At 41.8% G+C, this 25,999-nt stretch overlaps 3 protein-coding genes across 15 annotated transcripts in view; 1 reads left to right on the forward strand and 2 right to left on the reverse strand.

Moving 5' to 3' along the window:
- Positions 1 to 1,481: 1,481 nt before the first annotated feature.
- LOC118393961 (anoctamin-9) lies at positions 1,482 to 13,637 on the reverse strand. 2 transcript variants are annotated; one of them, XM_035787200.2, is made up of 24 exons: positions 13,365 to 13,637; positions 10,585 to 10,656; positions 10,317 to 10,439; positions 9,962 to 10,104; positions 9,816 to 9,865; positions 9,656 to 9,714; positions 9,415 to 9,494; positions 8,207 to 8,341; positions 7,964 to 8,057; positions 7,818 to 7,878; positions 7,635 to 7,717; positions 7,284 to 7,388; positions 6,973 to 7,137; positions 6,859 to 6,895; positions 6,598 to 6,709; positions 6,091 to 6,148; positions 5,865 to 5,962; positions 5,402 to 5,601; positions 5,037 to 5,189; positions 4,790 to 4,934; positions 3,668 to 3,790; positions 3,308 to 3,401; positions 2,824 to 2,936; positions 1,482 to 2,661 (listed from the first exon to the last, which is right to left on the reverse strand). In XM_035787200.2, the coding sequence occupies exons 1-24, from the start codon at positions 13,386 to 13,388 to the stop codon at positions 2,628 to 2,630; spliced, it is 2,361 nt and encodes a 786-aa protein (XP_035643093.2). In that variant the 5' UTR covers positions 13,389 to 13,637; the 3' UTR covers positions 1,482 to 2,627. The 2 variants fall into 2 exon arrangements, with proteins under 2 accessions (XP_035643093.2, XP_035643094.2); XM_035787201.2 differs by lacking the exon at positions 13,365 to 13,637 and having other exon boundaries at positions 10,317 to 10,408; positions 10,585 to 10,655.
- Positions 13,638 to 13,984: 347 nt separating this feature from the next.
- LOC118393962 (protein TSSC4-like) lies at positions 13,985 to 17,421 on the reverse strand. Of its 11 annotated transcripts, none has more exons than XM_035787211.2 (4): positions 17,260 to 17,421; positions 15,913 to 16,035; positions 15,481 to 15,554; positions 13,985 to 15,323 (listed from the first exon to the last, which is right to left on the reverse strand). In XM_035787211.2, exon 4 carries the CDS (start codon positions 15,302 to 15,304, stop codon positions 14,372 to 14,374), a length of 933 nt encoding a protein of 310 aa, XP_035643104.1. In that variant the 5' UTR covers positions 15,305 to 15,323; positions 15,481 to 15,554; positions 15,913 to 16,035; positions 17,260 to 17,421; the 3' UTR covers positions 13,985 to 14,371. The 11 variants fall into 11 exon arrangements, with proteins under 11 accessions (XP_035643104.1, XP_035643109.1, XP_035643095.1 ...); XM_035787216.2 differs by having other exon boundaries at positions 13,985 to 15,374; XM_035787202.2 differs by having other exon boundaries at positions 15,896 to 16,035.
- A 2,724-nt stretch (positions 17,422 to 20,145) lies between these two features.
- The window catches only part of LOC118393964 (anoctamin-5-like), a 28,059-nt gene continuing 22,205 nt past the window's right edge, over positions 20,146 to 25,999 (forward strand). The window contains exon 1 of one of the 2 annotated variants that reach the window (XM_035787217.2): positions 20,146 to 20,463. In XM_035787217.2, coding sequence (XP_035643110.2) covers positions 20,388 to 20,463 — 76 coding nt within the window. In that variant the 5' untranslated portion in view covers positions 20,146 to 20,387. The remainder of the gene's footprint in view (positions 20,464 to 25,999) is intronic. The other variant, XM_035787219.2, reaches the window with a different exon arrangement.

A 25,999-nucleotide genomic window follows, 5' to 3' on the forward strand; every position in this document is an offset into this window, starting at 1 on the left:
TTACTAATCGTAAATGCTCACTGCCTCTTAAATTCCCTCACCCTTGTCATTTATGAGTAAGAAAGAATGTGTAATAATGACGCTTAAATAAAGTGCTGAATATGAAAGCAGACGTTACAGTACTACCCAGTATGACCTCTGACACATTGATGTATGTCTGAGTGAAGCATAGACGAGTTGGAGGTGTCTGATACAGGGAGTTAACCCAACTCTGAGACCACTGCACACACAGGTCATTACTTCTCTGCATTATTCATCTACGTTGGCTAGCTCACACTGTGTTATGTTACAGTATGTGAGGTGAATTGCTTCTCATAAGTAATAGTTTAATTGAATTGATTTGGCATGATACATGATTGCATTGAAAAGATACAATCAAACTCAAGGGAACTTCTGTTTTCTTGAATTATATGCACATAGTATGGAGTTTCCTCTGAAGCGTTTGGGCTCCCTGTACTCTGCCTTCTCTTGTGGGAGGAATTGTTCTCATTGGCGGCAGGCCAAACAGGGCGTGTTTAGGTTTACAGATACTGTTCCTCAGTCTGGCAGCACACTATGAGGTATGAACTGTGGTGAGAGGGTAAGGTTCTCCGGGAAGTCATGGGAAATGGTGGGGGAGTAAAAGGACCAGATGAAGAGCAAAAACACAGGCTAACAGCCCTCTTTATAAAGGGAATGGAGAAAGCCTTGGAATGCAGACAGTAGGATCTGGCTTGGTTTTATCTCCTCTGAGATCAACAGAGTCAGTTTAGAGAACCTCCGTGAAAAACAAAAAGTTAAGAATGGAGAAAGGAAGATTGATGAACTGTTCTACCGTGAGTTAGTCTGATTTGTCCACACAAACATGCTGTTTTTAAAGTAAGAACAACAGTATTTTATATGCTCAGTGTGACCTTAGTATTTCTGCAACCTCACTGAATGCATTCCAGATATGAAGTGAACCCACTAAGAGGATTTATGTTATTGGAACACTGAGAATATTTTTTGGTTTAACTCTAATAAGAACTCTCAATTAAATGACAGGCCAGGGGACATGGATAGAATAGTTTTTGCTACAGTAAGATGACATGTAGTTAGGAACTGCTTTTAGCAGACCATGTAGATGAGCCCTTTCATTTCCCTTCACTTTTCCGAATCTGTTTTCACAAGGTAGGTTAGGTAGTTTAGTGCTGTATATAACTTTGGGCTGAAGACCACTCTGCCCTTTTGTGGTATATAGACACTATGAAACCTTCTAATGGACCACTTTCTCTATAACGATCTCTTCTGTTTTATTTACCTGACCTAATGTGAAAATTGTTTTTTGGGTGTTGATCAGCCTCAACTTGTTAGGGAATTACACAGTGTGGTCCACCAAATGGTAGTTAATTGTGTCTACTTAGCTTACCCCCTCAAAAAATCCTGAGGCTTTAATCTTTGTCCTCTCTGTCCATCAAAAGTGAGAAGCAAATGAACAAAATTATAGTGCACTTTCACTCAGGTGACTGATGAGCAAAACCCTGTCACATACTGTATGTACAATATACAGTAAAAAATAATAATACAGCAACTCAAAATGTACACCATTCCAACAACAATACAATATCAATTTTTGGCTCAAATATTTTCTGAATTATACTTTACAAAAACTCTTGCTCATACAGAACATAAAGCAACGCTATGTTTGAATTTAAATTTCAAATAAAGAAATAATGCAGTGGATTAAAAGGAAAGTCAAGAGATGCATAATTATATAACAAAGAAATTACATTATTCACACTTTGTGATTCTATGTGTTGAGAGAACATAGGTTACTAAAAGCATGTAAACATCAGTACAGTATTTGCAAAACAGGATTTCACACCCTTACCCAAAATAAAACTACCGCAGTTCTTTGTGAAACGTGATTGGCCAGAGTACGGTATTCAATACATTTCAACTCAGGTTTTTCATTTGTATGTCATGTACAGTTTGTGAAACAAAATGAACCCCAACTCTGTTACTGTATAGACATCCCTGCTAGGTTAACCTAATGTAGCAGGCATAAAATAAATCTACACACTGAAGAAGGTTGAAAAGTTGGAAAGTTTGTATGCTATCCCTGCAGTGAAAATATGTTTTTATTTTAATTAAGTCATCTTTATGCAACATTTTTGTGTACGGACCCATCACACCTTTTAATTTATCAGATTTCACACGTTTTACACACCAACCAAACTTCTGGAAGACTGCGATGGTCCCCTTTTGATTAGAAAAAATAAATGCCTGAAACTAGATCCCCTACATACTGGTCTTGACGAGAAGAAAAAAAACTTTATCTTCTGCACTGTTCAACCAATCCGGTAAATGTGGAGGAGGAGTTAAGATTGAGTGTCGCCTTGTTAACGTCCAAAAGCGGAAGTCGCGTCACAGGCTCTCTTTCCATGCCATTAATCACACCGGTATAAACAGTGTTGACCATGTGGGGAAAAACTCAGAGGTGTTGGGAGAGGAGGCTATCCTACCTCTCATAACCACGTGCTAGCTATGCTATAAGATGCTGATCTCAGGACAGTACAGAGAGCATAATTTTTAATGTGTCTTTTTTCAAATCTTCAAAGTCATGTGTCATGCTGGTCATGTCTCAGGATGTCCCTCCGTTGTGGTCATCACACATCTGTGGACTGGCTGCACTTCATATCCCTGTCAACACAGACAGCATTCCTTTTAATCAGATCATGGAAATCACTATGGGGATAATAAGTTCCATGCAGATGAAGTACGGCAACACCAAAGGTAACACTTTATAATACATGTTCATACAAGGAATATTGTGGTAGTCTATAACCATATGTTTTAACTCACTGCAGTTCCTCTTTGAGCCTACTGAGTTTATCCTTCAGTCTGTCGTTCTTCACCAGCATGGGGGAGTCAGGCACAAACCAGGCAGCAATGCATTTAAAGATGACCACTACATGCTACAGATAGAGGTGAAAGACAGACAGGCTTGTTCAATCATATCCATGATATTTGGCATTGCTCAATGGCCATTTGGAGTTGCAAGGATAAGGTTTTGACAAAACCCTAAACTCACCTATTTAGCTGGGCCTTTAACAAGTGATTTTATTGTTTTAGACATCCTTTGTGTTTGCTTTTACATCTTTAGTTTTATTGTAAAGTGTCACAATTTTAAATGCCCTTTAAATAACGTCTGATTTGATCATGGGTGCAGAGCTTAATTAAAATCAATATGGAATTCAGTGATTCCTGATATGCCAAAACTATACTGAAAATAATCTAAGTAGTTTGACGCAAATACACATATTCGTGGATGCAAAGAAAGACATACCTCAAATAGGATGACGAAGGCAAAGCGTACAGCCATGATGAGCCAGAACTGGGAGGTGAGGCTGTAGTCAACATCATTTCTGTAGTCTTTATAGCTGGGAAAACACACCAGTTTCACCATCAACAATCTCTCTCAACAATTACTGTTATCACTGGACTGGGTTTCTTTCTGTTTGTGACTGCATAGACTATAGCTACATGTATGCATGCCTGAGGAGAATTAGTTGCTTTGGTTTCTGATTATTATTCAAACACTCAGTTAATATAAACAGTGAAATTAAGAGATGGGCAGTAGGGTTGAGCCAGGCTTTGGTAAATAGTACCTTCCGTAGTGACCTAGTTGTGCCTTACAGATGCCCACCTGCATTGTGTAACATTGAAGCCGCTCTCTGTGATTAGTTGACTGGGGAAAAAATCATTCCGCACGCTCAGGTCTGTTATATGAGCAGTGGATAGGGTGTCGTTGATGTAGCCCTTCATACAGCTATAAGGGGGAGGGAAAGGGATTATGGTCATATAAAAACAAACCTGCAGTACCCTTCTCCAACTCATGAGGTTTTATGCAGCTAACCGTTAAGAGAACCCCCAAAATAATGCCCAGCACAAAACATACATTTAAAAGCATACAACTTAGTTTGCTTATACAAAATCATAATTCCATATCCAATTGTCTGGGAAGTATTATTACAACTTTAGGATGTCCTTGACATCTGCCACCAGTGTTTACCCACAGTGCTTTGTTTCATATGCAAATATACCCATTTGTCCACAGCATGGCAGCATGGTTTCTTACGCCAATAAAGACTAAACTAGGAAACTGTTGAACTCTGCCTTACAAAGCCTTTGGAACAGTTTCAATAAAGAATGTATTATTTAATTTATCTCCACAATTTTCGTGATATCCAAATTGGTAGTTACAGTCTTGTTCCATCCCTGCAACTCCCGTATGAACTCGGGAGAGGCGAAGGTCAGGAGCCATGCATCCTCTGAAACACGACCCTGCCAAGCCGCTCTGCTTCTTGACACACTGCTTGCATAGCCTGGAAGCCAGCCGCACAAATGTGTCAGAGGAAACACTGTACAACTGGCAACCGTGTCATCGTCCATGCGCATGGCCCGCCACAGAAGTCGCTAGAGCGCGATGGATGGGACAAGGACATCCTGGCCGGCCAAACCCTTCCGTAACCCGGACGACGCTGGTCCAATTGTGCACCGAATCATGGGTCTCCCGGTCGTGGCTGGCTGCAACACAGCCCGGGATCGAACCAGGGTCTGTAGTGGCCCCGCAATCACTGCAATGCAGTGCCTTAGACTACTGCGCCACTCGGGAGGCTCGAATGTAGTCTATCAGATGACATTATCTACATTATTACTATGGCATTCATTGCTTTAAGAGTCCAGGCAATGCTCTGTGAAAGGTCTAAACTACTGTAGGTGCAACCCATGCACCAGTCACTGCACAAGGTGCTACAGTAGAACTTACTGTACATCAGCTTCTCCGTTGGCACAGGGTCCGTAGTGGTAGCGATAGACCAGCCGAGGGATGAAGTCTGAGGACACCCCAATGACTAGCCCATTGGCAATGACAGCCATAACACCAATAGCTTCCAGAACTTTGGTCCATATACCTGAGGAATCATATTAAGGGATGAGCATACAAGCCCCAACAAAAACATGGCAAGGAGTTTACCAGAGACGCACAAGCTTTTACATATACTGTTTTAACTCACCAATGTCATTGGTTTTCTTGGGGACTAATCTGCGTTCCAAGCTGACCATTTTGATGGCATCCAGACGGATCTCAAAGATATTGTTGATGAGGGCCAGTAGAGGGGCCAGAGGGAAGGCCGCCACAAAGATGGTGGTGAAACTGAACTGAACAACTGCATGAGGAGAAGAGTGTAATAACACAACAGAGATTTAACATTCAAGACAGGATTGGGAAGTCAATAAAAACAACTGGGCATAATCATTGAACATAAAAGAGACCATGAATCACAGTGTAAGAGAGAGATGGACAATCATTTTGGTGAAATAAATAAAAAACGTTGGACTTGGAGAGACAATGAGACATCCATGGAATGTAGTGACGTACCCATTTCCAGAAACTCATTGAAGAGACTGAAAGAGTTGACGTCATTCAGATCGTAGTTGCGGAGCCAATCACGCAGCTTGCAGATATCACATGGGTCATGGCCCATCTTCTCCTCTTCGCGACATGCATTTTTGTAGCAGTGGCCACACTTCCTTTCCAGCTTCTTAGTTGTAGTCCTTCTGAAGTAACTCTTGAACCAGCTGCACAACAACATTGGACAACCTAAAGTGAGAAAGTATGATGCTCCACTTTGGATGTCTAATTCGGTTAGTTAGAATTCATTCAATTCATTAACTACAATTCATATTTACATGGGGTTTTTATCATCTGACTGACAGTCAAATGTTTATTTGAATTACCAAAAGCTTACTCAACACATCAAAGGGCTTATTCAACCTATTCATTTCCTCAGAATGTATCTATGTTAAGCAGTTAGATAACCATAGCTATATACTGTACTTACGGCACAGTAAACTCAAAGATGTTATTCAGTGTCTGTTTGAGCAACATGATGACGGCCATTTGAATGAAGAGGTCAGTGAGGCAGCCACTGGGATGACACTGGCAAGGACAGGAAAAGGCAAATATGGTAACAGTCTAGTAACAGTCTAAAGGCAATCCAAACCGTTCAACCATGTCATAATCCCATGCTAAGTAATACTTTTTTTAAATAGTGATGAGCTACCCACCTCCTCCAATCTCCATTTACCAGAAATACGAACATAGCTGCCTGGGCGACCATTTATCCTATGCACAAGAACAGTGTGTTTAGATTCATTAAATGTAAACATTTCAAATACTTACACCTTTATGGTTCAGGATTCAAACATTTCAAGGATCACAGATACAGAAAGCACCTTCTCCATACAGCTTGGCTGCCCATGACAGCTGACATAGAGCAGTACCTTACCAATAGTTTTCCCCTTGGTTTTAACTAGGCAAGTCAGGTAAGACCAAATTATTATTTACAATGACGGCCTACCCCGGGTAAAACCCTAACCCGGACGATGCTGGCTGCCGCCCTATGGGACTCCCAATCATGGCCAGTTGTGATACAGCCTGGAATCGAACCAGGTTCTGTAGTGGCGCCTCGAGCACTGAGATTCAGTGCCTTAGACCGCTGCACCACTCGGGAGCCCCATGTACTGTCAGCCCGATCAAATATTAACACGACACACACACGTTGCACTCAGTACCTGCCCAGGAAAAATGCCACATATATGAGTGAGGAGAAGAGGGTGAAGAACTGGAAGGTAAACATCTTAACAGTGAAGCTCCTCTCAGTGGCCGCAAATGACTGTGTCTTCTCTGCAGGCAAGAGCAAGAACATTAACTTAATTCATTGACTCACTTAGGTAAGTAAAATTCCATCTGATGGAATTACAGAGATGAACATGTACATGTTTGATTGTAAATTAAATAGTTCAATGCAAACATATGTGCCTCTTCAGACTCACCTATCTCACACAGCTTGAAGGCCACCGCCTTGTTGACCTTTCCGGATAAGAGTGGAGAGGAGTTAGGGATTGTGCAGGTCTGCATGACTTAGAGGGGTTACTGGTTAAACTTACTCTGGTCATAACTTGCATGGTGAAGTAGTGTAGTACAGCACCCAACATTACTGCTACAGTGTTGGCATGGTCCCTTACAAACTCCCATGTTCCCTCTGACAGCTGCACGGCAGCAACCACACGGAACACCACCAGAGCCTGGGTTAGCCCGATGATCAGAACCAACTGGTAAAAGAACACACACACACAGTGAGAGGACAACTTTGACTGAACCGGAGCTAAACACTGGTATAGCCCAGGATGAAAACTGCTACGTCTGTGATGCAATATGGCACTGAGTGACTGACTGGGACTGACCGACTGGGACTGACCATGAGAGTGACCAGCACCAGAACTAGAGTGCTGCGCAGATAAGAATGGCGAAACTCTTTGGGATGGCAGTCTGGATCATTCACTACTCCCAGGATGAGCTCCTCCTGCAGGCCAAATGGAACAATATTCAGGATTATACCACAGCATGAGTCTGAGGTCATATCAATCACACAATGGGTCCCTACCATAAGATGACAGTAATCAACGGGACATTATTTTTGTTATTTGAAAGAGTATATGATTGGGTAATATCAATGAGTAACAGACAACCTAAACCATGCTAAAACCATCCTATGGTATACAGTAAATCCAGACCTATAATGGTTACTTAGGCCTAAGTGAAACCATACCTCTTCCTCACACCAGTCAAAGACTTTCCATTTGGACACAAATGTTGCTTTGTGTCTCTTCCACAGCTCGAGAAAAATGGTAGCTGGAAAAAGAAAAAGGACAAGTCATGACAGTCAAGATTTATCTGAATTAAAAATGTATTGGATGGAAAGAATGAGTTTTATCCTGTGTGAGAGACTTACCCCAGACTGCCATGAACATAGCAAAGGCCACCGTCCCTTCATTGTCAAACAGATGACTCACCTGCACACAAGACACATGAACTTTATTAACAATTTTTTTAAATAGTAACATTTGCAATGCAGTATGGTAGAATGACATGAGTTACCTTGGCATAGGTACAGGTGTCACGCAGCTGCCATACTTGACACCACTTGTCACACCTCGGGCACATTACGGTGTCAGACTCACAGACCTCCTTTCTGTAATATGAAGACACACAATGCACCTTCAGAAACACATGAGAGTTTTAAAGAGCAGCAACTCCATGTAACCTATTTTTTCTTCCTACTAAAATGTCAGCACCAATCAGCTTAATAAAGAGTTTGGCTCAGTGGGTCTGTCAACTCACATGAGGGGGCTGGTGTTGAAGAAAGCCAGTGCATACAGGAACACAATCACACCCAGAATGGCTGCAGGGACCAGCAGGATGGTGTACCAGCCCAACCACAGGTAATACAGAGCCACCTTCTCTCCAAAGTAACTCCTGACAGACATAGATACATTTCAGTTTGCATGTTCAAATTCAAACCAGGAAAATGACATTCCTAATCAGTTAAGGTTTCCAGGGTGATTAAAAGAATATTTAATTAACACGTAGTTTAGTTTCACAGTTTAGTTTAGTGTCATCTTGATAATTTCCCTTTCACACCACTGAGGTAAATGACATGTTGTATGCATGCTATATATTCAAGCAATAAGGCACGAGGGATTGTGGTATATGGCCAATATACCACAGCTAAGGGCTGTTCTTAGTTGGTTCAAACTAAGCTTGATGATGAGTTGGTTATTTGAATCACCTGTGTGGTGCTAGGGGGAAAAAACAAAACATGCACCCAGGGGCGGCCCCAGGACCGAGTTTGGGAAATCCTGCTTTAGGTAAGCACATCACATTTAGCTGCATCGGCAAACCCAACGTTCTGTGTGGATATAACCACTAGCTGGCATACTTCTTGGTAACAGAGTTAATTGCTTTGAAAGCGAGAGAAATAGACCTTTTCTTATTTGGGCAAAAGTCTGTTCTCCACCCTCTCTCCCCAGTCCTCCTACCTCGTTGACCCTGAAACCGATAAATGGTCAAGGAGAGTGACAATGTTTTGTAGGAAACGAAAGATGGTCCTCCCTTCCTCGATAGCCTCCTTTTGGCATGGAAGCAGAAGTGAATCCTACATGATTTCTTCGCGGAAGAGTTTTAATCTTCCACACCCACTTTGAAATCAGCTATTGTTTTCTTGAAGGAGAAAATGCATGCAAACATTTCATAACAATATTCTAGCTACATTTGTTTTAATCACTGTATACATTTACTTAGGGATTCCACCCTGCAAATGTAATTTACGTCCATGTGCTATTGGACAAGGAGTCTCATTAATTACAAGAACAATTTTGTTCACATTCCCCCTTCTCGACGCCTCTCCTTGATTACCTATGACCTTTTTCAAAAGGAGGCCAGAGAGGACGGAGGTGAGAGGATGCAGGAGTTGAGCAAATCCAATTGAGGAAAGGCCACTGTGAAACCACAAGACACAGAAACACAGCAGGATATATAGAAGGTCTTACCTGACATCATCGACAGGCTGGGTCGTACAGAGAGCAGACCATCGTGCCCACTTTTGTTTCAACACCTTTTGCTTGTTCCTCTATAAAAACAGAAAGCGGCTCATACTGTAGACGTATTTCACATCAATGAATTTCATATGGGCTACTTACGATCATACAAGGCATAAACAGCTACAATGCCCCTCAAAATTGAACAAGTAATCAGGTATATTAATTATTATTAAGGATAAGTTTTTTTTACCTCATGCAGGCAGAACGCGGCCTCAAAGACACCCTTCTCCTGGAGCTCTCTGAGGTTCTCTGTTGTGTTGAAATGAAAAAGAGGGTTAAGAGTGACGAACAATTGAAGTCAGGGACAAATATGTTACTAAAGAGATCAATGGAGGGAGCACTTCACATACCCCCTGTGTTGATATGGGTGTGGTGTAGGATGTAATGCACTACTCTGATCCTGAAAAAAAAAAACAAGAAAAAGGTAAGAGAACATGTTGGAAGTTAATGTGTTTTGCGTATGGAATGGCAAGAGTGAGAGTTCAATGCATCTCACCTGGTTGAGTGAGGGATGATGACACATTTCCGGTCACCGCTCCAGTTGCAAGCATCAGACACCTTTAGTAGGTACCTGTACTTGTCAAAGATCTCCTTTGGGGCCCGGACACCATAAAACACCTTGTCATCATGAACGATTTTCTGACACAAAAACAGGCAAAGTACAAAATGAGCATTGAACCAGGTGAAATTGTATCATTTTGTGAGGATTGGCAATACAGTATAACTTCCACACATTCTCTACAGTTGTACACATCCCAATAAAATATTGTACACATCCCAATAAAAGGAACCTTGCCTCAACAACGCTCCATATATAATTTAAACGTGATTTAATCAAGTAACAAACTCACGGTCACTTCCATGTTTTTCTTCCTCAGGTGGTCAATAAAAGCCACCTGCTTCAGAAACTTTGGGTGATCTTGGTCCTCAACTTTGTCAGCAACTAGAACATAATCATATGTTCTCTGCTGGTGCTATGGGAGACATACAAGCTTTTCTGTATTCTAGGGACTGTGTCATACAAACAGCTTGAATAATTATCACCTGTATGACTATGTATGTCTCTAAGTTATGAATGCGGTGAAATTAATAGATGGTGTGTGATGTGTTGTCGCTTACCAGAGTTGGGAGTAATGCCTCCATGGTATTGTCAAAGCCATCCGTGTTTCTCTCCTGCAGCTCATTACCATCCTAAAACACAGGGTAACAAAGAGGAACAATGTGACATCTCTCTTGTGATACAAAGGCTGGCCCATCTCTCCACCTCACTGCAGTAGTCTGCCAGGCATGTGCCAGTCAGCATGGACCACAAGGAACCTCTCAGCTAACATAATGGTCAATGATGTGCCTTCATTCACTACAGCCAAATTGTCATTGTGGCTTCACTATCCTGTGTCGAGAAAAAGGGACACTAGGCAAATTCCTTTTTACAGTTACAGTCCATGAGATGTCAATAACACACATCTCTAAGCAGAGGGGTAAAACAAATAAAGGCAACTGGGCCATCCCTCTTGCCATCTCTGTTGTTATGCATGTTTCTCTCTAAAGCCTGTCAATCTTTCACTTTCATTCTTCCAGACTCCCACAGGATTTTCCAGATTACAGGCCCCAACACACCCATCAGTGAAAATGTTCAATAGACTGCTCCTCACACTGATTGGCTGGGAGGGCTTGTAGGCTTTTGCTGTACAAAATATGGGATTATTTAAACCTCAGAATATAACATTTATATTTTGTTCAAAGGCCACACTGAGATCTACGCTCTGCTATGTCTCGAGAGACATGATCCAATCTTGACTGATCATATTTTGGAGGTGTGCCACTATTACCCTCTTTAGTGCAGTTGCATAAAGTTTAATGAAATAACCTGTTTCACCAGGAGCACAGCCAAGAAGACCAGGCAAACGTTGAAAGGAGGCTGGCTCTGATGTAGGTTACTGTGTAGTGGATATGGCATGGGTTGCCAGAGGTGTCATACATCAGGCCTCAGCATCACATAAATCATAGACACTCTTCAGAGAAACATGGTCCAGGGTAAAAAGCCGAGACCTGACAATTTCTCAAGGATCTGCATGCTTTAGATGAGGACCATGGTGGGAGACTGTTCATCCAACTTTGAGTGAAGTTATGCTTGAAACCAGAAGTGACCTTTAAATCAGTGAAATATTTTAAGTTGGTCTGGGACTTTTGTTGATTTATTTTAGCTGCTGCAATGAATCCAGCCTATAAAGTGCCTTCGGAAAGTATTCAGACCACTTGACCTTTTCCATATTTTGTTGCGTTACACCCTTATTCTAAAAGGGATTAAATAAAAACAATTCCTTAGCAAATCGACACACAATACCCACACATAATGACAAAGCAAAACAGTTTCAATTTTTTTTGCTCATTTATTAAAAATGAAGACAGAAATACTTTATTTACATAAGTATTCAGATGATTTGCTATTAGACTCAAAATTGAGCTCAGGTACATCCTGTTTCCATTGATAGTCCACCTCAATTGATTGGACATGATTTGGAAAGGTACACACTTGTCTATAAGGTCCCACAGTTGACAGTGTATGTCAGAGCAAAAACCAAGCCATGGGGTCGAAGGAATTGTCCGTAGAGCTGAGACAGGATTGTGTCGAGGCAGAGATATGGGGAAGCGTACCAAAACAATTCTGCAGCATTGAATGTTCCCAAGCACACAGTGGCCTCCATCATTCTTTAATGCAAGAAGTTTGGAACCACCAAAACTCGGGGGGAGAAGAGCCTTGGTCAGGGAGGTGACTAAGAACCCGATGGTCACACTGACAGAGCTCATCTGTGGAGATGGGAGAACCTTCCAGAAGGACAACCATCTGGCCTTTATTGTAGTGTCCAGACGGAAACCACTCCTCAGTAACAGGCACTATAGTCCGCTTGGGAGTTTGCCAAAAGGCACCTAAAGGCTCTCACACCATGAGAAAACAGATTCTCTGGTCTCTTTGGCCTGAATGCCAAGCGTCACATCTGGAGGAAATCTGGCACCATCTCTACGGTGAAGCATGGTGGTGGCAGCATCATGCTGTGGGGATGTTTTTCAGGGGCAGGGACTGGGAGACTAGTCAGGATTGAGGCAAAGATGAACGGAGCAAAGTACTGTGAGATCCTTGATGAAAACTGTCTCCAGAGTGCTCAGGACCTCGGAAGGTGAACCTTCGCCCCAGTCTAACATGACAACGACCCTATGCACACAGTCAAGACAACACAGGAGTGGTTTGGGGAAAGTTTCTATGTCCTTGAGTGGCCCTGCCAGAGCCCGGACTTGAACCCGATCTGACATCTCTGGAGAGACTTGAAAATAGCTGTGCAGCAACGCACCCCATCCAACCTGTAGGAGCTTGAGAGGATCTACAGAGAAGAATGGGAGAAACTACCCAAATACAGGTGTGCCAAGCTTGTAGCGTCATACCCAAAAGACTCGATGCCGTAACATAATGCGGAAAAAGGTCAAGGGGTCTGAATACTTTGACGGCACTGTACATGGTCATACTACAAGGCAGGAAAGTTACAGGAAACCTCAGCTACAATGAGCCACAGTCAATGTGTTCGCAGTCCAAGTAAAACACTTGTAAAATGAGGGTGTATGTGACGTTTGACCCACTTTTGTTACAGTAACATAACACAACCCAGCATACTCACACACAAACGTATTGATTTCTGCACAGGCTATAGCAAGATGGCAATAGATTTTAACCTGCTATGAGGTAACCTCTAAAAAGCAGTTTCATTGCCATAATCCATGAGTGAGTATAACATTTTTAAAATACATTATTCAGTCCAACTGATTTTATAATCATCCAAAATACTGTACATGAAAACATGTTTCCTAAGTGGTTTGCAGGCGAGTTGTTAATAAATAATTTTCCTCACCTGCTCTGGATTCTTGAAGTACATGTTGCAATACGCTCGTAATCCAAATTGAGCGAAAATGTATCACCATTTACATATTCTCTCGTTGGAGCGCCGTTTCCTTCATTACTCACGAAACGTTTACCCTTGCTTCAGACATGGAGCTCTAATTATACTAAAAGTACAATATTAAAAACGTCTGTACTGAGCTAAAGATAAGTTGACCTCACTTCCGCGTTTCTGAGTCAATTGCTTTCAGGTAGGTAGCGTCACTGCTTCTCAAAAGGTGAGGCGCTTCTCTTCGAATAGCAATGCGGCCATCTGGTCATAGTAGGACAGTCGCAGTCGTTTGAAAGGTTTACAGTTAGTGACCAAAACGGAGTCTCTTTGTATCTCTCTACCTTTGAAAGTGCATGCAAATGATTGTGCTTTGCTTATCTGTGAAACCAACTAATGCATTTAATTATTTGACGTTGATATGAATGTAGCAATGTATATTAACTCAAACACATTCTTCAAATAGTATAATATAATGATAACACGTCAGATAACTTCTAAATTAATCACAAATTAAACACTATTGGCTCCACATCAACCATGGAAAATACGGGAACAAATATTCATAAGTGACAAAGAAACGATTTAGTTGTGGGAATACTTTACTGCGCCAATAATCAATAATAGTTATAGCAATAGGAAAAATAATGCCACTTACAAGGGTCTAATACAAATACAATTGTTTACATTACACTTCCACCAGTATACTTGACAGCTAAATTCAATATTCTTTGGACTTCAAAACAGCCATATACATTAGCATTACTGACAAGTGCTTTTCATGTCTGAAGTTAATATTCAAAATACACATTTTACATTGATTCTGATAAAGTCAAGAGGCAGAAACCATTCCCTTGATTCAGGAAAAACTCCACTGGTTGAGGTTCTACAGGGAAGCACTAAAATATTGTCCATATTTAGGGTCCTCATTTATTTCCAGAGGACTTCAATTGATTGATGCATGTGTACTCTCAGTCCTCCTCTTTCTCTGACACCTTGCGGAAGTTCTTCCTTTTGACGTTCCTACTAATGACGAAGCCAATAGGCGGCTGATCCTTCCTATCAATCAGCACGCCCTCTGCGTCCCCCACCGGTGTCCACTTCCTCTTCCGCCCACTCTCCTTTGGGCGTTGGGGGGTGATTGCTTGGGCTATACCCTCCTCTTCTTCATCATCATCTAAGTGACAGAGACCCATCCCTGCCTTAGTTCGATCAGGCTTGTTAACTTCTGCAGATTCATCTTTCTGTGGCCGGCTAGGTCTGGAAAACACGATCTTATGCTCTGAGCTACTACTCTGGCCTTGGTTGAAAGTAGGTGTAAAAGGCTCTTCAGGATCATCTTCCATCGTGTTCTCCTTCTGCTGCAGGCTTTGTATATACTGCTGAGCCACCATGCTATTCTTGCTGTCACTGGTGTCTGGCACATCCTCCAGGTCGTAGCGCGTCCAGCGCTCAGGATTCACCAGGTAATCTGGCACTCCTCTCTTCTGAGGAGGCTTGCTGACCAATTCCCCCACCTTCTCCCCATACTTCTTTCCACTCAGCAGCAGTGGGGGTGGAGGGGGACGTGCAAAGACCCCATCAATGACATTGTCCTGGCCCAGATGGGACGAGGACAGCTTAGCGGCACTCTCCAGGCAATCAAAGATGCTTCGGCTGCGGTTGGAGAAGCTTGAGCTGCCACCTGTTAGACTGAATGCAGGTTTCTTGGGACTGGGACCAGGGCAAGAGTTCTGGTGCTCTTCATCATCAGATGAAGACAAGTCTTCCACCTCTGGGTCTATGGACTCATTACGCTCTTCAGGGTCGGAGTCACTCAGAGAGAGGTTATCTGTCAGCTTGATTGCGTCACTGTTGGACAGCTTGTTACGGCCACCGTCTCCGTGGTCCTCTTGCTCACACATTGCTCTCAAGTGCCTGGGTCTGATGCCACAGGGGAAAAAAGAAAATTCAAACAGTCAAGGGGTCAAGAGCCTGGAAGAGTATGAGAGGGTTGTTTTGAGTGGTAATTGAAACATATAATATGTATGGTAATATAGCATGCATTATAACATTTTCACTTTGTCAAGAAATGACTGACCGTAGCCTGGTAGAGCTGCAACACCGCCACTTTCTGTATCCGTGAGGTTCAAGGGTGGCAGCAGTCCTTCCACCCTTAACAGACATATATATATATACAGATATACATTAAAAACAGCCGTACGGATCTAGTCATTTAAAGCTTAGGCCTATACTGTAAATAATAAGTACATTGCCAGGTAAAAACAATTAAACTATTATTTCAGAGCAATTGCACAACATCAACACAAGATGTCAAGTGTGACATCAGGTGTGGTGAGTCAACTGCAGATGAGTAGGCCTATAAGTCCTCTGCAGCGTCATGTGAACATTAAGTACTGTAAGTGGGTGCATCTGTACCGAGGGATTTCAAATAATTTAATGTTTGACATCCCACGTAATGTTACCGTTTGTGTTAGTGTGAGGACGTATCTTACTGGAGTTGCAGACTCACAGGTTGCGGGAGCTGGTTGGGATGCTGCTCAGCTCAGATAAGACAACAAATGTGTGGGGATTGATGACAGCTCCAACTTTTGCCATGGTGTGACCAATACCAGACAAATGGTGTAGCGACAAGCTGTAAAAAAAATATATATATATAATAAATACACGCAGATCAGTCTGTTACCCACTCACTGCATATATGTAAATTGTGATTACATTGCATACATACAACCAGACTCATATACTTAGATGGATCTGCATACAACACAGTAGCTCTGGTCCATCACGCAACGACAATGAATTGCCTTGTATACCACCCATAGAGATATTGTAGTTAGAGGACACAACATTGTATCTGTCCCATTATGGTGTCTGCTAGAGCATGGGCAAAGCAACTGAAGCCATCTCAATTTTGAAGTAGTCCATTTTCTCCTCTTACTTCTTCTATGGCATTTGTAAACAAACTGCCACCTGAAGTATGGTTTGAACAGGTATAAAGCTAAGGTTGGCGATTTACTACCATCTGCAGTTATGGGATAAGTTTGCTCATGAGTATAATTAATTGTCTGCTCCCTTCATCAACCTGGATGGAATTATGTGATCCTTCCTTAACCTATAGGATGTCCCACCTTGTTGACTGACTACTTAAGCATGTTTAAAGTCCTCAATGGCTCTGCCCATCCTAAAACGGGCCTGATTCCTACATCGAGCTCAATGATACTGCCAGAGAAGCTCTGGTCCACGCTTGTGCAAGCAACTAGTAGTGCAGATCCCACGCATACGCGCGGATCAGGATCTTTTGACGATAATGAAAGTACTCCTAAACGTCTTTTGGGAGAAAGTACACCCTGTACATACAGAGAAAAGTAATCCCGCAAACTACAAATATGTTTAATTTGATGAGTTACGATGAAAGGATATGGAAAACGATAAAGCAGGGGCATCTCGTCGGTGTGCGATGGACAAGAGCTAACACAGCGACTACGCCCCCTAACATTAGTAGCTAGTTCGTGCATATCTCAGGTCTCCTAGCTAGCTTTTGTTTGTCATGGTATTTGACGAGAAGACAGCATAACAACATGGAGGGTTGAGTAATTCACCAAGTAAACCAATTATGGAAATCGACATTGGATATCTATTAGCTAACGTCAAATAGTAGCCTCGCTGGCTAGCTAACTTTAGCTGAAGCTGACTTTGAATAAAGGGAGGGTGGAACATACCACAACCACACACAAAGCATTCTATATCTTACAATACTTCATCGATACGTTGGAATGTGTTCAGTAAACTACCTAACTACTACATAAAGCATTCAAAGCTGATTTGTGTTGCCAGCTCGCTGCATCTCCCGCTTTACCTTCTTCACGCTGACGCTGCAACTTCGGTTTGTATGCTGCAATGTATGCTGGGTAGGGTAGTTTCCCCCCGCTCCTGCCTTTAGTGGGCAAATAACCCAATCGTCATACCTTACCGCCACCTACAGTCGTCAAATGGATTGTAAATGTAATGCCAGTGTAGGCCTACATCAGAGTTTCTAAACATACATCTTATTCGCTGAGATTTAACGGTGGTTGGCATCCAATTTCTGTTGCATATAAATTCGCACTGGGCTAAAGGCTAGAGCTGCCACTTTAAAGGAGCGGGACTATAGCCCAAAATCCCGATATGCCCTCCGAAGAACAATCAAACAGACAAAGCGTCATACAGGACTAAGATTGAATCGTACAACATCGACTCTGGCGCTCATCAGATGTGGCATGGCTTGCAAACCATTACAGACAACAAAGGGAAGCACAGCTGAGAACTGCCCAGTGACACCAGTCTACCAGAGGAGCTAAACTACTTACATTTACATTTACATTTAAGTCATTTAGCAGACACTCTTATCCAGAGCGACTTACAAATTGGTGCATTCACCTTATGACATCCATGGTCTTGTACATACTTCTATGTTAGCTTCGAGGCAAATAACACTGAAACATGCATGAGAGCACCAGCTGTCCCGGAAGACTGTGTGATCACGCTCTCCGCAGCCGATGTGAGTAAGACCTTTAAACAGGTCAACATTCACAAGCCCGCAGGGCCAGACAGATTAGCAGGACGTGTACTGTGAGCATGCGCTGACCAACTGGCAAGTGTCTTCACTGACATTTTCAACCTCTCCCTGTCCGAGTCTGTAATGCCAACATGTTTTAAGCAGATCACCACACTAAGGTTTCCTGCCTAAAAGGAACACCTATGTTAGAATGCTATTCATTGACTACAGCTCAGCGTTCAACACTATACTGCCCTCAATGCTCATCAATAAGCTAAGGACCCTTGGACTTAACACCTCCCTCTGCAACTGGATCCTGGACTTCCTGATGGGCCGCCCCCAGGTGATAAGGGTAGGTAACAATACATCCGCCACGCAGATCCTCAACACAGGGGCCCCTCAGGGGTGCATGCTCAGTCCCCTCCTGTACTACCTGTTCACTCATGACTGCACGGCCAGGCACAACTCCAACACCACCATTAAGTTTGCCGATGACACAACAGTGGTAGGCCTGATCACTGACAACGACGAGACAGCCTATAGGGAGGAGGTCAGAGACCTGGCCATGTGGTACCAGGACAACAACCTCTCCCTCAACGTGATCAAGACAAAGGAGATGATTGTGGACTACAGGAAAAAGAGGACAGAGCACGCCCCCATTCTCATCGACAGGGCTGTAGTGGAGCAGGTTGTGAGCTTCAATTTCCTTGGTGTCCAAATCACCAACAAACTAACATAGTCCAAGCACACCAAGACAGTCGTGAAGAGGGCACGACAAACCTATTCCCCCCAAGGAGACTGAAAAGATTTGGCATTGGTCCTCAGATCCTCAAAAGGTTCTACAGCTGCACCATTTAGAACTTCCTGACTGGTTGCATCACTGCCTGGTATGGCAACTGCTCGGCCTCCGACCGCAAGGCACGACAGAGAATAGTGCGTATGGCCCAGTACATCACTGGGGCCAAGCTTCCTGCCATCCAGGACCTCTATACCAGGCAATGTCAGAGGAAGACCCTAAAAATGGTCAAAGACTCCAGCCACCCTAGTCATAGACTGTTTTCTCTGCTACCGCACGGCAAGCAGTAGAGCGCCAAGTCTAAATCCAAGAGGCTTCTAAACAGGTTCTACCCCTAAGCCATAAGACTCCTGAACGTCTAATCAAATGGCCACCCAGACTATTTACATTGTTGTTATCATCTATGCATAGTCACTTTAATAACTCTACCTACATGTACATATTACCTTAACTAACCGGTTCCCCCGCACATTGACTCTGTACCGGTACCCCCCTGTATATAGTCTCACTATAGTTATTTTACTGCTGCTCTTTACTTACTTGTTACTCTTATTTCTTATTCTTATTCATTTTTTTTAACTGCATTGTTGGTTAGGGGCTCGTAAGTAAGCATTTCACTGTAAGGCTGTTGTAGTCGCCGCATGTGACTAATACAATTTGATTTGATTTGAAATCATTATACATTATACTGATCACAAAATGGAAAAAATGTCGAAAGTAAAAACATTTAAATGACCCTGCCATCTAACCCTACACTCATTAAGACTATCGGTATGAATGCTAAACCAACCTTTCTGAAGCATACATCACTCATTGACCTATCCCTCTGTGCTGTCACAGATCTACTAGGCCTACTCACAGGGATTCTCTCAGGATCCCTCACTGCCTCAGCATAAGACGCCTTCTGTACGACTTACTCTGACTCTGGCCAACTCAACCTGCCACTCTTGCACCCACTCTTTCGATCCCTAGCAAACATGGGCACCCCACAGTTGACACACACAACCTTTTCCATCAAAACTTCCAGTGTTTCCCCCTACTAATACCCAATCGTTTTTTTTCTCTCTACAAAAAATACATTTGAATAAATTTGAAATATATTATATATCATTTAGGCCTAATTCTAAGAGAAAGTAAATATATGTATTTATATGTATGTATATGTATGCCGTTTGCTTGGTGGACTGTGTTTCTTCACTTAGCCCAAATTGAAATAATTTAGTAGGATCGTCAGTTAGGCTCATATGATTAGGCTGTACAAAATATTGATTAATTTGGTGAGAATTGAAGGGTTTTCAAAACCGTACAAAATTACCAAACATCCAGTTTGAGGCCATTCACATGGTAAAATGCATGATGCACTAATTCCCAAGAACAATGATTTGCCGACAGAATGTGCGTGGTTTTGCCACTCCCCTTTAATATGTATCGTGGATAGAGAAGCAGTATGAGTGCAATCATAATATGATAGGATATGTCAAGACAATGTTGGGCTATTATTTCAGCCAATGAATGCCAGAATCGTTGATTTTTGGTGTGAAACCCAAGCCTCAAACTCAAATACAGTCGGTCGAGGATCGAGTCGTGGGGTGGCATCCTCTCTCTCCGTCCTCACTTTCCAGAAAAAGCAACTCCTTTCTCATAGTCGGTGGAGATGAGAAGAATAACGGGAAAGGCAAGGGATGACATTTTGATCGAAATGAAGAGCGCAATGGACTCCCAGATTGGAGGTAAAAAGCACATTCAGAGATTAGCCTACTTTGGTAATATACACGGTAAATGTAGACTATACCATAATCGTTGTTTTCATTGGCTATTAAGAAGTTTACTATAGCGCTTTCAGAAAATGCTCAAGGAAACACATCCAACCAAAGGCTACTTCGATCAGTTTTGTGACTAGAAATTCCACTGTCTATCATTTGGGTTCGGAATAATGTTTGACTAATGGCTATTACTTCTGTCTGTGCCGTATGTCACTGTACGTTAGTGGGCTACCTGGATGAGAGGCACATACAATGTTTTGCCTAAAGATTCGCAAATGTTATGGAATGTACATGTTATTTATAACAGAATATGTTTCGGAAACAGTTTCATGTGTTTCACAGTTGTATAACTAAATGGTAAAGGTTTGAAAAATAGTTCTGAAATAACTGAAAATACAAGCAATGACGTCATTCACATGCTGACAGGTCTACTGGGAGAGAGAAGGACAAACTTGAAGTTTGAGAAACTAACAAATTAAAGTAACTGTCCAGTGTTTCCAGATGTATATGAAATAGGACCAATAATTAATTACAATATGAGTGAAGTCGTTCTCATTCCAAAAAATTGCAATTAAGTATGTTATGTTTTCTGCGTTGGAATGGTGTGGGCATATATGGGCCCCAAAAAATATTTAGCTAGTAGACTGCTGATTGGCCATCTAGAGGATGACATCATCCTCTATAAGGAAATCGCAATCATTTTTTTTAAACAACTGTTTCAGATACAAGTTTGAAACGGGGTTTTTAAAGGTTTTTTTTTCTCCAATTTATGCTTTGGCCGCATGAGTCAGCAACATTACTTGGGTATGAGTTATCAGAATATTAACTTTTGAAAGAGATTTTTACTGGACAGGTACTTAAAGCTCATTCCAGAAGTCTGTAAAATGGCATGTATTTGGCTATTTCTTTGTTGATTTACACATCAGCATTCAAAGTGATTAGTATTGAGTCCAAATAAGTTAAATATTATTCATAATGATGTAATTATAATAATTTACAAGCAGGTTTGTGATAAAATAATCATTGCAGATTAATGTCTTCTTCAATGCAAGGTTGATCTGTTGTGCTAATGTATAGGCCTAGTAAAGCTGATGCAAGCGGCACTCTGCTTATCTATATCCCTCTATTGAGAACTTATTAGTCACTCCACACTGCACAAGGAATGCCGCTTGAAACTGGCCATTGTTGTGGCCATGCCCGCCCTTTTAAACACCATGAACTGCCCCATAACTTCAGTATTGCTCTCAGTATTGCTCCCCTACGTCTCCCCTTAATGTGCTCCTGTGTGAATAAGCTGTGTCCTATGTTCATGTTTTCCATGAAATTTCATGGCAAAAAGGAAACAAGTTATAGGTAGACATCTGCATTGATGTGCTAAGACAGACATTTCCACTCCATCGCATGAGGTTGTCCTTAACTGTCTAATCATGGATTTGTAAAATCCAACACAAATTGGATTGCTAATTGTTTTCAGTTATTTCCTAGTTTCAGGATGTGTCAAAGGGCTTCAGTAGGCCTCTAATCCATATCTATAACATTTGCTTTGTGTGGTGCCACACTGTCCCAAGGTAATACTCCCATAATTACACGCTGAAGAACAGATAGTTGTTAACATTGAGTGCATGAACACTTAAACACAATTATCTGCTGATAGTCTCTCTACCTTGAGTGCCAATTTAGACAGGGAATAGACCATGATGCTATGGACTGAAAGGTCAGAATATATGCAGAATATATTACTAGATCACATTTGTTAAAACAAAAATGTCACAATTTGTCAGAATGTGGCAGTGTGCCTATACAGAGTTGCCCACAGAGATTACTTTTTCTCCAAATACAGCCATCCACTGCATAATGTGTTAAGCTGTCATGGTAGCAAGGGTCCCTCTGAAATGTTGCTGGTCCAGAAGTAGCTCAGAAAATGTAGATCTGCTGTGGGTAATGAACAGATTTGAACAATTACAAATGTTCCTTTTGTTAAAAATACTTTGTAGGCTGCAATGTATTATGTATGGCTTCACAGAAAATAGTACTTGACCATTCATAATGTCGACAGTAAAATGGTTTCAATAATGCCGCAGTAATTATGGTTTTGAGATATTGTTACACCCGTCTCTCTGCTGGGAAATGAAGTGAGTTGGTGCAAGTTCACTGATGGATGGAAACAGTCCGGCTTCCCTCCAACCTGTCTCACACTGTTTACTCTCAGCATCTCATCCCTATAGGGCTGCAGGTCGCCTAGTGGTTAAGAGCGTTGGGCCAGTAACTGAAAGGTTGCTGGTTTGAATCCTCGAGTTGATTAGGTGAAAAATCTGTTGACTCTGCTGTCCATTTGACTTATTTTGGTATTACAGAAACAGGGCCAAGTGATAAGGTTCCACTATCTCTGAACAATAGGTATTTCTGTTCTCAATGTGTAGTGAGTTGAATGAGCAGGTTAATTTAAGGACAATCTGTCACTTGCCCTTTTGTGTTAAGGCTCCTTGTTGGTAAATATCCACAGTACGGCTGATTACCCACACTGAGTCTAGATGGTGTGGACTTCTGTGTTGATAGACTGCCCTTTCACACCAACGGCTTTGTGTTGGCTGTTATCAGGGAAAACCTTCCTGCACAATAACAAAGATCTATTTATATGTGCGTCTGTGTTGTGGATCACCATGTTGACAGTTTTATATAGGGACTGCACGTGAATAGACTTCAGGTTCATCTGCATCTATATAATAAGGTTCTATTGCAGAATAATTTATTTTCATAGTTATATTACCCACATGCTCACACTGGCTGCCTTGTTATGGCTCTAAATCAGTTACCTATCCAAAATAGTTTTGTTGAAAGGTTCCGATATAAGGCACTGTAGTATTATCAAATATTAGTAAACAACATCTCTCACTATCGCAGTAAAACCTCTATTCATTTCATAGCGTGTTTCCAATTCTGCATGCCTAATTCTGCATGCCTAATTCTGCATGCCTATTTCTGCATGCCTAATTGGTCTTGATCAGGGGCAGTCGGGCACAAACTAGGCCTAAATAATCATCTTTGCATTACAGCACTCACCCTTCATCATTGATGATCTAATAAGAAACGTATTAGACAGTTGTGCACCGCTTCCATTTAAGGTGTTTTATATCTGGCTACGGAGGGAAAGCCAGTAAATTCATCTTGGCTCATTTAAGGTGTTTTATATCTGGCTACGGAGGGAAAGCCAGTGAATTCATCTTGGCTCATTTAAGGTGTTTTATATCTGGCTACGGAGGGAAAGCCAGTGAATTCATCTTGGCTCATTTAAGGTGTTTTATATCTGGCTACGGAGGGAAAGCAAGTGAATTCATCTTGGCTCATTTAAGGTGTTTTATATCTGGCTACGGAGGGAAAGCCAGTGAATTCATCTTGGCTCATTTAAGGTGTTTTATATCTGGCTACGGAGGGCAAGCCAGTGAATTCATCTTGGCTCATTTAAGGTGTTTTATATTTGGCTACGGAGGGCAAGCCAGTGAATTCATCTTGGCTCATTTAAGGTGTTTTATATCTGGCTACGGAGGGAAAGCCAGTGAATTCATCTTGGCTCATTTAAGGTGTTTTATATCTGGCTACGGAGGGAAAGCAAGTGAATTCATCTTGGCTCATTTAAGGTGTTTTATATCTGGCTACGGAGGGAAAGCCAGTGAATTCATCTTGGCTCATTTAAGGTGTTTTATATCTGGCTACGGAGGGCAAGCCAGTGAATTAATCTTGGCTCACAGATGAGGGGGAGCCCCAGTGTTGCCATGGAAACTGGCTGAGTAATTATATTTTCTCTTTGATAGCTGAGCTAGACAGACTGTGAGCAGTATCTGAATATATGCGAGAGTGTTAACTCACTTCTCATATAAATACTTCTCTGATAAAAACATTACACGCCTGTACTTTTCTTATTTCACCTCCAATTGGTTATTATCCCTTCTTTGGTCTTCCACAATTACATTTCAGTGGCCATGAGCAGATTAATATATAAATCTTGAGTAACATTGGTCGATGCACTTGATCACAGTGGGCTTTGTGATTGTGTTGCTTTGTGGGTTTAGGAAGCTCTGTGCCAAAGCATTCCATGTTCTATCTGTGGGTTAACCTGGGCATCACATCTGAACAGGCAACAAGCTACGAAGAACAAAAGTTTGTTTTCATGTACTCTGCCATATCCTCAGTGGCGATTATGCAGTATGCAACAAGGCCAAAGGGTGCAGATGAGAAAAATGAGAGGAATAATTCTGATGGACAAAATCTGTAATATTCTAACATTTCTACTTTTCCTCCTTATGCAAGAATGCCTTGTTCAAACAGTATAGTATTAGAAGAATTACATTTCATGTCTGTTTTAGAGAAGATAAAGTATGAATTCTGCTATCTGCTCTGCCCACGACCCCTCACTGGGAGGGGCACCGGGGTATTGCTCCACTCTACTGATCTAACTTTCAGGGTTTTGTCAAGGCAAAGTTCCCTTCTGGGACTAGGCCAGTTGTATCCTGGAGATAAGAAGGGAGATTTTGTTTGTTCCACGTGCAGAAAGTCATCAACAGACGATGTGAGAATAGGGATTCAAAACAGCTTTCCAACTGGGCAAAAACTGGTTGACTCATTGTTTCCACGTCATTTCAACAAAAGAATGTAATGTGATGACGCTGAATCAACGTGGAGAACTGATTGGATTGGAAAAAAGTCATCAACAAACGGGAATTGAATTTTTTTTTCACAGAATTTACAACCTAATTACAATTGCATAGTGTTTTGTTGATTTCACATTTGAATTCACGTTAGTTGACACCTCAACCAAATCTAAATCAAAACTAGAAGGGCTTCCCCCTAAACATAGACCCTATGCTGATTAATTTAAAACATGCTAAATAAAATGTATTTAAAAATCCTCAAGTTAGCATTTGGTTACTTCAGCAAGGTAAACAAAAGCAAAACATGGATTGGTCTTTCTTCCTACAGGGTAAGGAAACCAATGTCATTTCAGTGAGGTATCCTGTGTGTTGTCTTTCCCCTGAGAAAATGAACTTGGGGATGATGTCAGTAGTTAGGCTATTGGAGCCATGAGTCGTGTATGTTTGAGTCAGTCAAAAGAAGCCAGTCTGATATGTCATGGTGCTATTTTTAGCTGGAGCTACAAGGATGATAAGAGTTAAGACATAATAGGTCACATCAGGCCATGGTAGCAACATAGTGACATTGTTGTGGTTCATTGTGTCTCGTACACTAACATCTTTCAACAATAGGATGTATGTTGCACAAGCCTCACATGCTGGCCTTCTAGATGATCCATCTGCTGTATGTAGGGCCATAAGACATGTGGCCGGTTATCTTACCATGTTGGTCAGGAGTGAATGAGAATGTGGTGAGTGTGTGTGGCCTACAGTGTTTCCCTGATAAACTAATCAGCTCTAGTTATGTGGGGGATGAATGGCACATAATGGGCCAATCATTTCCATTTAGTACTTATTGACCTACAGTATATACAGAC

Source organism: Oncorhynchus keta, chromosome 14 (assembly GCF_023373465.1).
Source record: "Oncorhynchus keta strain PuntledgeMale-10-30-2019 chromosome 14, Oket_V2, whole genome shotgun sequence".
NCBI lineage: Eukaryota > Metazoa > Chordata > Actinopteri > Salmoniformes > Salmonidae > Oncorhynchus > Oncorhynchus keta.